Source organism: Zophobas morio, unplaced genomic scaffold, assembly GCF_036711695.1.
Source record: "Zophobas morio isolate AGI-343-1 ecotype UQ-CSIRO unplaced genomic scaffold, CSIRO_AGI_Zmor_V1 ptg000012l, whole genome shotgun sequence".
NCBI lineage: Eukaryota > Metazoa > Arthropoda > Insecta > Coleoptera > Tenebrionidae > Zophobas > Zophobas morio.
Window position 1 is genome coordinate 4,074,781 of NW_026972117.1, and position 14,036 is coordinate 4,088,816.

The following is a 14,036-nucleotide window of genomic DNA, read 5'->3' on the forward strand; positions in this document are numbered from 1 at the left end:
TTCCCACCGTCTGCGTTGCACACTTAGCGACATCCTCCCATTATCCATGTATGGTTTTCCCCACTACTCAGCCCGCGCTATCGCTCAATGTTAAACACTAATTTTGTAGTGCAGCAACAATAAACATGTTAGTTTATTATTCTCCACGCTGTCTCCGTTTTTTTCGAAAATACCGACCCTACACACGTCATTCTCCGAAAATGTGAGTTACACAGTACCACAAAAATAATAACAAAATAATGCGAAGAGCAACAAGAGCGCATCTTTATAAATATGTGACCAAATGACCTTAAGTGCGGAAGATAAACCAGTGCTCGATGTGTTGCCTGTGGGAATGCAAAATTGTGCGCTTGTCCTCAAGGATGAAGATGGGAACGACTTCGGTACCGAGCTGGAGCACATTTCCGGTGGCAGCGACTCAACCATTACTCCCGCCGCAATTAATATTGAAAATTCCAGTGACGTTATCATAGGACCGGTTACTCAGTTTAATGGACCTGTTACCATTTACCAGAACGTCGCAGGGAACGGAGTACCAGCGAGTATCGCAGAAAACGAATCCGTGGATAATAAGCCCAATGGTACATGTTGCAATGGTTTGTTTATTTAATTTATTGTTATTTCCGCGAATATTATCGCATGTTTGCGTTTGGTTTATAAGAACTTGTAGTGATGCACTTTGTGTTTAAACTTAATCAAGTTTAGTCTGGAGTCAAATCGGTAGGAAAAACCGCTTTCAACTCGATTGATTTTCAAGTGTGCATTGTTTTTAAAAAAATGTTTTTTATTGTCTAGTAGATAGATTAGCTTGGTGATGTAAACGAGGTCAAACCACCAAATTATATCTAAGCTGAGGCTATTAAATAATGAAATGCAGTGCACTTGAGTTGCATTATTGATTTCTTTGCCACTTTCTCGAGCTTGTCTACACAAGGTAACTAGTGGATTTTATAATTAGAACAACCGAATTTTTTTAGTACTTTAAATACAACTTTTTTATTTTCTTTTCATACAGTGGTACTAATGTGAAAAGTATCTGAATTTTTAAACGACTTATTCTTCGTAATTTTTCCTGCAAATTCACCCAATAACCCAAATAATTATCACACATGCCCACTTTAAGGCCGTATCGATTATAATAACACCAATCACAATGATAACTGAGGATAGATTACGGTGTTTTACGAACTCACTGATGCTGTAAATACATTATTATAATCAGCAACCGGTTATTATTTTTTGTTTACACTAGAATATATTCAACCTTGGTTCGTTCTTCGAAAAACGAGATGAATAAGTCTGTTCAGCAAACGTACGTAGGAATGTTTTTCTCGAATTAATCATTTAAATTTGACTAATTTCTAAAAAAAAATTATTCTTTAAACAAGCAACTCTTCGTTTTCATAAAAAATACCATTATCAAATCAACAGCCGCTTTCAACAAGCATTCTTACTTTGAAACCTTACAAATATTTGCAAAATTTACTCTAATTGTAAATTTGTTTCGTTCAAGTACACCCCGTTTCATTACAAACAAATTTCCCATCTCACCTTCGCCAACCCACCAAAAATACACCTTTTCGCGAAAGTCGCAAAATTCAAACGCGCAATACAGCCGAGTCGAGGATCTTTGTATATTTTGTTTAAAATATTTTACATCAAAACATTCAACCAATATAGATATTGTTTACATAATTCGGATTGATGCTAAACGGAAGGTATGGATTTCTTTAATAGCATTTGAATCGAAGAGCAGACGTGAAACGACTTCAAGTTCGCTCGCATAAATTTAGATTCGTCCGAGTTAAATTTAAAAATCGTCAATGAGTATGACAATTATGTGCCCGCTCATGAAGCTCATCAGGGTTAATTCGCGCCACAGGCAGAAGAGTTATGTGTCGAGGAGCCAAAGCGGTGAGTGAGTTTTTGTTGTGGAGTAACGCCAAATTTGGTTTCGAAATTTTAAGTGTTCCCAAATCTAATCTCTGCAGACTTACTTGAAGTAACTGAATATTTTTCAAAATTTTGTTATTTATTTTTTCACGTGTCCACACGGTTTCAAACATCTAGAATTTAAAAAAAACTGAAATTTTGTACTGCCACAAAAAATTGGTTGAAGGAAATTCTAGTTCTTTGAAAAATTCTAAAAAAGTAAAGTTTTGATTTGCAATTTTCCAGTTTCTCAATTTTCCAAAATTTTTCAATTTTTAGATTTATAATTTTTCGTTGCGATTTTTTATTTTTTGAATTTTTCCTTTCTTTATTTTGTGTTTCGATTTTTTATCTTCTTTATTTTTACAAGTTTTTCCAAAAGCACAATTTTTCAATACATTCCCTATGAAATTTTTTGTAATTTTTCCACAAGCTTCCAAAATTTGCTAAAAATATTTTTTTCAAGAAGTCAACACCTAGGAGTTTTTTTTCTTTTTCTAAAAAGTCTTAACAAACAGTAGCCCCGCCCACCCACCCCCTCTTCATTTCAATGACAACTTTTAATACTGTTCAGTATTATCTTAGCAAGTACTAGGCCCGCCCACCCACCCTCTATTTTCTTAGAAAATTTGTCATTTGCCAAAATCAGTCCTATCTTAGCAACTAGGCCCGCCCACCTGCCCTCTATTTCTATCAGAAAATCGTAGTTTCACTTGTAACAGTTTTCAAAATTTGACTAATTTTGTTCCCAAATTTCAAAGTATAATCTCTGTAGACTTACTTGAAGTAACTGAATATTTTTCAAAATTTTGTTATTTATTTTTTCATGTATCCACACGGTTCAAATATCTACAATTAAAAAAAAAACGAAATTTTGTACTACCGCAAAAAATTTGGTTGAAGATTATTTCGACACAACTTCTTTCTCGCCTAAAATGCAGCCCAACAAGTTCCAGTTCTTTGAAAATTCTAAAAAAGTAAAGTTTTGATTTGCAATTTTTCAGTTTCTTAATTTTTCAATTTTTAATTTGTAATTTTTCGTTTCAGTTTTTTATTCTTTATTGTTTCTTGTTTTTTCAATTTTAATTTTTTTGGTGTTTTGTTTCTTCAATTTTTCGTTTCGCGATTTTATAATTTTTGAATTTTTTGTTTCCTCAATTTTTACATTTTAGTTATTTTGAGTTTTGGTTTTTTATCTTCTTTATTTTTACAACTTTTTACAAAAGCACAATTTTTCAATACATTCCCATTAAATTTTGTATCCCCTCTTCATTCCAATAACAACTTTTAATATTGTTCAGTCTTATCCTAGCAAATACTAGCCCCGCCCACCCGCCCCTATTTTCTTAAAGATTATGTCATGTGCCAAAATCACTTTTATCATAGCAAGTACTAAACCCGCCCACCCGGGTTCTTCTCATTTTAACTATTAATTTTTTATTTCTATATAATGTAAGATCCACCTGTCATTCAGAGTAGACAAATGAATCATCGAAATGAAGGTGGGTGGGTGGGCGGGTCTAGTTCTTGCTCCTAAGTCTATTGAAAAATTTGAACATAGAACCGCCCACCTCCTTCATTTGACTAACTGATTTTATTTATTATGAAATGGGAGTTGAATTCTATTTTGACAAGCAGAATAATCTAAGATTTAAAACAAAGTCAAAAGTGCTAGCCCCACCCACATGCCCGCCCTCCGTTTTCGTAGAAGATATGTCATTTGGCAAATTCAGTCTTACCGTAGCAAGTACTAGCCCCACCCACCCGCCCCTATTTTCTTAGAAGGTATGTGATTTGCCAAAGTCAGTTTTATCACAGGAAGTATTAACTCCGCCCACCCGGTTTCTTCTCACTTTCACTACTAATTTTATTTTATTTAGTATAAGATCCACCTTCCATTCAGAGTAAACAAATGAATCACTGAAATGACGGTGGGCGGGTGGGCGGGGCTAGTTCTTGCTCCAAAGTCTATTGAAAAGCTGAACATAGCCCTGCCCACTTCCTTCTTCATTTGACTAACTGATTTTATTTATTGTGAAATGGGAGTTGAATTATATTTTGACAAGCGGAAAAATCTAAGATTTAAAACAAAGTCCAAAGTGGCCCCTCCCCCAGACCCCTATTCCGTTTTGATCATTCATTTTTATTGATTCTGAAGAAAGATTTTCAGGAGTTTTCAATTTTTAATTATTATTCACTTTTTCGAATTTTCAACTTTTGATGTCTACAATTTTTCGAAGTGCATTTTTTTAATTTTTCATTTTTTTTTTTGTTAGTACTTGTTAAGAGAAAACTGATTTTGACAAATCATATACACTCTAAGAAAAGAGAGGGTGGGTGGGTGGGGCTAGTCTTGTTAAAGTAAGACTGAACAATAATAAAAGTAGTCATTGGAACGAAAAGAGACTCTTTGGAAAAAAAAAGCTAACCTCAGCTCCGCCCACCTTTTTTCTCTATTTCACTGACTTAATGAATTCTATTTTGACAAGTGGTAGAATCTAAGGTATAAAACAATGTCAAAAGAGCTAGCCCCGCCCACCAGCCCGTCCTATATTTTGTTAGAGGGTATATCATTTGTCAAATTCAGTCTTATCGTAGCAGGTACTAGCCCCACCCACCCGCCCCTATTTTCTTAGAAGGTATGTCATTTGCCAAAGTCAGTTTTATCATAGCAAGTATTTACCCCGCCCACCCAGTGTCTTCTCATGTTCACTACTAATTTTATTTTATTTAGTATAAGATCCACCTTTCATTCAGAGTAGACAAATGAATCACTGAAATGACGGTGGGTGGGTGGGTGAGGTTAATTCTTGCTCGAAAGACTATTGAAAAAGGTGAACATAGCCCCGCCCACTTCCTTCTTCATTTGACTAAGTGATTTTATTTATTGTGAAATGGGAGTTGAATTCTATCTTGACAAGCGGAAGCATCTAAGATTTAAAACAAAGTCAATAGTGTTAGCCCCACCCCCATGCCCGCCCTCCGTTTTCTTAGAAGGTATATCATTTGCCAAATTCAGTCTTACCGTAGCAGGTACTAGCCCCACCCACCCGCCCCTATTATTTTAGAAGGTAAGTGATTTGCCAAAGTCAGTTTTATCATAGCAAGTATTTACCCCGCCCACCCGGTTTCTTCTCATTTTCACTACTAATTTTATTTTATTTAGTATAAGATCCACCTTTAACTCAGAGCTGACAAATGAATCACTGAAGTGACGGTGGGTGCGTGGGCGGGGCTAGTTCTTGCTCCAAAGTCTATTGAAAAAGCTGAACATAGCCCCGCCCACTTCCTTCTTCATTTGACTACCTGATTTTATTTATTGTAAACTGGGAGTTGAATTCTATTTTGACAATCGGAAGAATCTAAGGTTTAAAACAAAGTCAAAAGTGCTAGCCCCACCCGAATGCCCGCCCTCCGTTTTCTTAGAAGGTATATCATTTGCCAAATTCAGTCTTACTGTAGCAGGTACTAGCCCCACCCACCCGCCCCTATTTGTTTAGAAAGTAAGTGATTTGCCAAAGTCAGTTTTATCATAGCAAGTATTAACCCCGCCCACCCGGTTTCTTCTCATTTTCACTACTAATTTTATTTTATTTAGTATAAGATCTACCTTTCATTCAGAGTAGACAAATGAATCACTGAAATGACGGTGGATGGGTGGGCGGGGCTAGTTCTTGCTCCAAAGTCTATTGAAAAAGCTGAACATAGCCCCACCCACTTCCTTCTTCATTTGTCTAACTGATTTTATTTATTATGAAATGGGAGGTGAATTCTATCTTGACAAGCGGAAGGATCTGAGATTTAAAAGGAAGTCAAAAGTGCTAGCCCCACCCACTAGCCCGTCCTCTATTTTCTTAGAGGGTAGGTCATGTGCCAAAACCCCCTTTATCGTAACAAGTATTTTTTTTTTATTCGCCGTGAACCAAGGGGGCGGAGCTTTTAATTTCTCGTAGAGAGACAAGGATTTTGCAGTTAAGCTCCGCCTTCTTGGCTCATGACGAATAAAAAAAACATTACAATTGAGATAGGGCGGGTGGGCTGGGCTACATTTTGCCTTTTTTTCTTAATATGTGTAGACGTAGTTCGACAACAAGAAACTTAAAACATGTCCAAAATTGGAAATTTTTGTAGTAATCAACTTAAATCCCCCACTTTTCTTCTACAACCCCTTTAAATACGGCAAAAGTTGAACATCAAAGTTACCTGATGGAGTCGATTAAAATACTTCCTTAGCTTACGCTGGGGAATAAAAATGGGAAAATTGCAAAATTGAAAAATCAAAATGAAAAAACGTAAAATTTTTTTAGAAGTACAAAATATAAACTTTGAAAAATATAAAAGTTGGAAATCAAGAACTTGAAAAATTGAAAAAGCGTAAGATCAAAATTGAGAAACTAAAAAATTGAAAAGATGCAAAATCGAGAACATGAAATATTGTAAAATCGAAACATGAAAATTAAGGAAATCGGAAAATCGAGAAATTCAAAAGTTGCACAACAGAAAAATTTAAAAATTGGCAAACCGAGGAACTTTAAAAATCAGAGATTGAAAATTTGAAAAATTTAATAAACGAAAAATTATAAAATCGAAAAAAGGATTAAAAAAAGGAAATGAAAAAACGAAAAAGTGTGTTATAAAATCGAGAAAAAGAAAAAAGAATTGGGAAAAATAAAAATAAAAATCAAAAACTTGAGAAATTGAGGAAACGAAGAATTGAAAAATTGCAAATCGATAAATTGAAACGAAAAACTGAATCATTTGAAAGTCGAGAAATTGAAAAATTAAAAAAAAATAAAAATCGAAAAAACGAAAAATTGTAGGATCGAATAAAAAGGGAAAACGAAAAATTATGATTTCGTACTCTGGAGGTCATAAACGTGGAAAAACACGAAAGTGGCAATTCGCCCGATTTTTATCAGTATTTATAAATCCAAAATTTTAAAAATCCCCCACCTAAATATCATACGCATTTTCAAAAATAACTAAACGAGTGGAAGAAACCATGGAAGTTTATTAAAGCGCAGCTTACATAAAATATCCTCCTATCAAGGACCTTTAACTATATTCTACGAAATCCTGGTACTTGATAATGTTAATAAATTAAACACTCAATTTTGCTAATCTTCACACACTTTGCGTCACAGATTAAATACCTACTCCGTGCAATAAATATTATCCGTTTGTAAACAATTTTTTCGCAGCTCATAGGCCGTCATAGCCATCACTAACGCCACCCCAGCCACCCACATTTTACCAATTTTTTACATATTTTAGGTCTCCTTTATTAATACACCATAAACAAAACTGTATATTTAATTAGTTCCGGTCTATCTCCCAGACCCAAATATTTACACTTTGTCAGATCCAACCGATTACACCGACAAGACAGATAAGATTAAACACAAATCCCAAAAATATTAAATTTTGGCTCCTCTAACACGTTCTTCTTTTTCGCTCCAGGAAAACTCGTCAAGTCCGAAAGCACTTCGTCCGATTCGCCGCCACAGTCCTCGGAAAAATCGAAGAAAATCTTCACGTACTCCAAACACCTGAAGTACCTTGGAATTTTTGCGGGGGTACTAGTGGTGGTTGTGGTGGTAGCAACAGCAGCAGTACTCTCGTTGAAGAACGAAGCTGATAAACCCCCTCATGGTCGACCTACCGAGAATCCACACACAGCGATACCGTCCGTCATTCCTAGGACCACCACAAAACCAGGGAATCGTAACGACACTCTTATACCTGCAGGGCCTGGACTCATCATCGAGAAGGACAAATGGGGCGGAAGAGCGTCTTTGAATTGGACTACATCTCTCATTCTTGAACATCCGACAAATTTTGTTATTATAATGCATACTGTAACTCCGCAGTGTCACACTTTTGATGAATGTAGTACCAGAGTTCGATCTATGCAAAGTCAACATGTCGGCACAGGAGCGAGTCCTGATATAAGGTACAATTTTGTGGTAGGAGGAGATGGCAATGCGTACGTGGGAAGAGGATGGGATATGAAAAACGCCGGACAATCAGATGCCATCGGAATTAGTTTTATAGGAGATTACGTTTATGATTACTTGACGCCCGAAATGATCGACATTACGAAGAAGCTTATAAATATAGGGGTTGAAAAGGGGAAACTCGCTAAAGATTACAAGCTGGTGGCTCACAATCAAACATATGCTACTATAAGCCCTGGCCCACATGTTTACGAAGTGATCAAAAACTGGCCACATTTTGACCCTACGAGGTATATTTGATTTGTAGATCTGTTATTTGTGACGTTCTGTTTTATCAGATTTTATTGTGATTGCTTGTTGGTATAGACTAAAAGTCAACGAACGCGGAAGTGCTAGTCATAAAAATGTGCTGTAAACGTACCTAGTGTTGTAAATTGGTAGGTGGTAAATAATTTTTAGTTACGTACTTATTTCGTAATCGTAGAAATAGATATTGTACGTGAAAATGTATTTGTTACGAAATTTGTTAAAATTCTGATTTTAATACGAGGGCATTGTAAATATCTGCTCAGAATTATAAATCAGTCCACAAATATAATGTACCTTAATCAAGTTTTTGTTACTGTTTTCTTAGAGGGTGTTAATGGTCACGGATCCAATTTCTGCTAATTGTTTGGAAGGGAATAATTTTAAACATTAATAAACAAGAAGGATATCTTCCAGCAGGTGGAGGTCGGTCCGAAAAGGTTAAAAAAGTTCTAAGTCTATTCCATATATGTGTAAAAATCGTCATCATCAGCCGGTTAAAAGCTACAACTAATTAAAGTCACAAACATTTTTAACCACATTTTGATGTGGTAAACTGTAATTTTAAAATTCGAAAATCGTGATTAGTTTTTGAAAGAATCTTCGGAACACCGAATGCCTTTTAACTTCCGCAGCGTAAGCCTGGGAACGAAAAAAGTGGTATCATGTAGATGGTTACAAACTGACTAAAATTTGGCTAATCGTTCCCACCACCAATTGGATGACGTCATGTTTAAAATTTATAATTAAAAGTTTTTTTAATTTCATAGAATAAGACACTCCTGCACTTGTGGTGTGTGAATAACAGTACTTTGCAATATAACTTTGAAACTGCAAAACTGAATACCCTGAAATCTTCTAAGTATTAAGGTAATCGTAATCATGGTAAACTGTTAAGCAAAATTTTTCCGAATAAATCCTATCCAAAATATGCAAATTATGATGAGTTTATACTTGTGATTTATCATTGCATTAAAAGTTTTTAAATTTCTTATACAAGGTGACTCACAAAAATTAATGAATGAGTTATTTTTTTTATTAAATCGGGAACGGTTGACTCCGTTTTCCCGAAAATTTGGGAATACAATACTGTTATCATTAGTATTACGCTGAAAAAAAAAAGTGATACAAAATTGATAATTGATTTCTTATTTCATGCACTAGACCTAACTTCAACTAATTTTCGGACATAGCGGAAACATGGTCGAAAATGTCAAACTTGCCGAAATCAGTCTTATTCTATCAAATATTAGCCCCGCCCGCCCACCCTCTATTTTCTTAGAGGGTATGTCATTTGCCAAAGTTAGTCTTATCTTAGCAAATATTTGTCCCGCCCACCCGCCCTCTATTTTTTGGAAGGAATGACATTTGCCAAGATCAATCTTATCTTAACAAGGACTAACCCGAGCTCCGTCTACCCCCTTCCCTCCTTCTCATTTTAACGACTATTTTGATTTCAGTTCAGTATAAGAACATTCATTTCAGACAGGGTGGGTGGGAGGGGCTAATTATGTTCTTAAGTAAAAAACGGCACTAATCTTTTTTCGTCATACTATTTGTCATACTATTTGTTACAAAATTGATTTCTTATTTCATGCATCTAATCTAACTTCAACAAATTTTCGGATACAGTTGAAAAATGGTCGAAAATGTCAAAAGTGCCAAAATCAGTCTTATCCTATGAAATACTAGCCCCACCCGTCCATCCTTTATTTGTTTAGGGGATATGTCATTTGCCAAAGTTGGTCTTATCTTAGCAAATATTAGCCCCGCCCACCCACCCTTCATTTTCTTGGAAGGAATGACATCTGCTAAAATCAATCTTATCTTAACAATGATTAGCCCCGCCCTCCCTCTTCTCATTTGAAAGACTATTTTTATTTCAGTTCAATATAAGAACATTCATTTAATTCAGATCGAATAAAATCAAACACTGAAAAGGAGACAGGGTGGATGGGCGGGGCTAATTAGGTCTTTTTGTCGAGTGGGGGTGGAAACTAATAATAGAATCTAGGATGTGAAAAAATAAAAAATAGCGCTAATCGTAACTTGTTTTGGTATACTATATATTTGCTACAAAAATGATTTCTTATTTCATGCAACTGACTTAACTTCAACTAATTTTCGGATATAGTTGAAAAATGGTCGAAAATATCAAAAGTGCCAAAGTTAGTCTTATCTCAACAAGTATTAGCCCCGCCCACCCACCCTCTATTTTCTTGGAAGGTATGACCTTTGCCAAAATCAATCTTATCTTAACAAGGACTACTCCCGCCCACCCCCCACTTCTCATTTTAATGTTATTTTTATTTCTGTTCAGTATAAGAAAATTCATTTCATTCAGATAGAACGAGAAGAGAATAAAATTAATCACAGAAAAGGAGATAGGGTGGGTGGGCGGGGCTAATTATGTTTTTCTGTCGAGTAAGAGTGGACTCTAATAATAGAATCTAGGACATAAAAAAGTAAAAAACGGCGCTAATTGTAACTTACTTGCTACAAAATTGATTTCTTACTTTCGTGCATCTGACATAACTTCAACTAATTTTTGGATGTAGTTGAAAAATGGTCGAAAATGTCAAAAGTACCAAAATCAGTCCTATCCTATCAAATACTACCTCTGCCCGCCCACACTAAATTTTCTTAGAGAATATGTCATTTGCCAAAGTTAGTCGTATCTTAGCAAATATTAGCCCCGCCCACCCGCCCTTTATTTTCTTGGAAGGAATAACATTTGCCAAAGTCAATCTTATCTTAACACGAACTAGCTCCAGTCCCGCCTACCCCCTTCCCTCTTTCTCATTTTAACGACTATTTTGATTTCAGTTCAGTATAAGTACAATCATTTCATTCAGATCGAATAAAATCAATCACTGAAAACGAGACAGGGTGGGTGGGCGGGGCTAATTCTTTTCTTAAGTAAAAAACGGCACTAATCGTTACTTTTTTGTCATACTATTTGTTACAAAATTGATTTCTTATTTCATGCATCTAATCGAACTTCAACAAATTTTCGGATATAGTTGAAAAATGATCGAAAATGTGAAAAGTGCCAAAATCAGTCTTATCCTATGAAATACTAGCCCCGCCCGTCCACCCTTTATTTGTTTAGGGGATATGTCATTTGCCAAAGTTGGTCTTATCTTAGCAAATATTAGCCCCGCCCACTCACCCTTCATTTTCTTGGAAGGAATGACATCTGCCAAAATCAATCTTATCTTAACAAGGATTAGCCCCGCCCCTTCCTCTTCTCATTTGAAAGACTATTTTTATTTCAGTTCAGTATAATAACATTCATTTCATTCAGATCGAATAAAATCAATCACTGAAAACGAGACAGGGTGGGTGGGCGGAGCTAATTATGTTTTTCTGTCGAGTAGGAGTGGAAACTAATAAAAAAATAGCGTTGATGGTAACTTGTTTTGTTATTCTATTTGTTACAAAATTGATTTCTTATTTCATGCACCTGACCTAACTTCAACTAATTTTCGGACAAAGCGGAAACATGGTCGAAAATGTCAAACTTGCCAAAATCAGTCTTATTCTATCAAATACTAGTACCGCCCACCCACCCTCTATTTTCTTAGAGCGTATGTCATTTGCCAAAGTTAGTTTTATCTTAGCAAATATAAGCCCCGCCCACCCGCCCTCTTTTTTCTTGGAAGGAATGACATCTGCCAAAATCAATCTTGTCTTAACAAGCTCTAGTCCAAACCACGCCTACCCACCCTTCTTTTCCTTTTAACAGCTATTTTTATTTCTGTACAGTATAAGAACATTCATTTCATACAGAGCGAATAAAATCAATCACTGAAAAAGAGACAGGGTGGGTGGGCGGGGCTAATTATGTTCTTAAGTAAAAAACGGCACTAATCGTAAACTTTTTTGTCATACTATTTATTACAAAATTGATTTCTTATTTCATGCATCTAATCTAATTTCAACTAATTTTCGGATATAATTGAAAAATGGGCGAAAATGTCGAAAGTGCCAAAATCAATCCTATCCTATCAAATACTAGCCCCGCCCGCCCACCCTCTTTTTTCTTAGAGGATATGTCATTTACCAAAGTTAGTCCTACCTTAACAAATATTATCCCCGCCCACCCGCCCTCTATTTTCTTGGAAGCTATGACATTTGCCAAAATCAATCTTATATTAACAAGGACTAGCCCCGCCCTCCACCTCTTCTTATCATTTTAATAACTATTTCGATTTCAGTTCAGTATAAGAACATTCATTTCATTCAGATCGAATAAAATGAATCACTGAAAAGGAGACAGGGTGGGTGGGCGGGGCTAATTATATTTTTCTCTAGAGTGGGAGTGGAAACTAATAGTAGAATCTAGGATATAAAAAATTAAAAAAGGGCGCTAATCGTAACTTTTTTTTGTTATACTATTTGTTACAAAATTGATTATTTTGTTTCATACATCTGCCCTGACGTCATCTAATTTTCGGATATAGTTGAAAAATGGTCGAAAATGTCAAAAGTGCCAAAAATCAGTCTTATCCTATCAAATACTAGCCCGGCCCGCTCACACTCTATTTTCTTAGAGAGTATGTCAATTGCCAAAGTTGGTCTTATCTTAGCAAGTATTAGCCCCGCCCACCCGCCCTTTAGTTTCTCGGAAGGAATGACATTTGCCAAAATCAATGTTATCTTAACAAGGACTAGCCCCGTCCACCCCCCTCTTATCATTTTAACGACTATTTTATTTCAGTTCAGTATAAGAACATTCATTTCATTCAGACCGAATAAAATCAATCACTGAAAAGGAGACAGGGTGGGTGGGCAGGGCTAATTATTTTCTTCTGTCGAGTGGGAGTGGAAACTAATAAAAAATAGCGCTAATCGTAACTTGTTTTGTTATTCTATTTGCTACAATATTGATTTCTTATTTCATGCATCTAATCTGATTTCAACTAATTTTCGGATATAGTTGAAAAATGGTCGAAAATGTCGAAAGTGCCAAAATCAATCCTATCCTATCAAATACTAGTCCCGCCCGCCCACCCTTTTTATTCTTAGAGGATATGTGATTTACCAAAGTTAGTCCTATCTTAACAAATATTATCCCCGCCCACCGCCCTCTATTTTCTTGGAAGCTATGACATTTGCCAAAATCAATCTTATATTAACAAGAACTAGCCCCGCCCTCCACCTCTTCTTATCATTTTAACAACTATTTCGATTTCAGTTCAGTATAAGAACATTCATTTCTTTCAGATCGAATAAAATGAATCACTGAAAAGGAGACAGGGTGGGTGGGCGGGGCTAATTATATTTTTCTCTAGAGTGGGAGTGGAAACTAATAGTAGAATCTAGGATATAAAAAATTAAAAAAGGGCGCTAATCGTAACTTTTTTTTGTTATACTATTTGTTACAAAATTGATTATTTTGTTTCATACATCTGCCCTGACGTCATCTAATTTTCGGATATAGTTGAAAAATGGTCGAAAATGTCAAAAGTGCCAAAAATCAGTCTTATCCTATCAAATACTAGCCCCGCCCGCCCACCCTCTTTTTTCTTAGAGGATATGTCATTTACCAAAGTTAGTCCTACCTTAACAAATATTATCCCCGCCCACCCGCCCTCTATTTTCTTGGAAGCTATGACATTTGCCAAAATCAATCTTATATTAACAAGAACTAGCCCCGCCCTCCACCTCTTCTTATCATTTTAACAACTATTTCGATTTCAGTTCAGTATAAGAACATTCATTTCATTCAGATCGAATAAAATGAATCACTGAAAAGGAGACAGGGTGGGTGGGCGGGGCTAATGATATTTTTCTTTAGAGTGGGAGTGGAAACTATACTAGAATCTAGGATATAAA

The 14,036-nt window shown here is 35.7% G+C and overlaps 1 protein-coding gene across 3 annotated transcripts; it reads left to right on the forward strand.

Annotated features, from left to right (window-relative positions):
- Window positions 1–66: 66 nt before the first annotated feature.
- Window positions 67–8,502, forward strand: LOC135127649 (peptidoglycan-recognition protein SC1a/b-like). 3 transcript variants are annotated; one of them, XM_064054173.1, is made up of 2 exons: window positions 67–596; window positions 7,393–8,502. In XM_064054173.1, the coding sequence occupies exons 1-2, from the start codon at window positions 284–286 to the stop codon at window positions 8,187–8,189; spliced, it is 1,110 nt and encodes a 369-aa protein (XP_063910243.1). In that variant the 5' UTR covers window positions 67–283; the 3' UTR covers window positions 8,190–8,502. The 3 variants fall into 3 exon arrangements, with proteins under 3 accessions (XP_063910243.1, XP_063910244.1, XP_063910245.1); XM_064054174.1 differs by having other exon boundaries at window positions 67–581; XM_064054175.1 differs by lacking the exon at window positions 67–596 and adding an exon at window positions 1,762–1,914.
- Window positions 8,503–14,036: the final 5,534 nt, after the last annotated feature.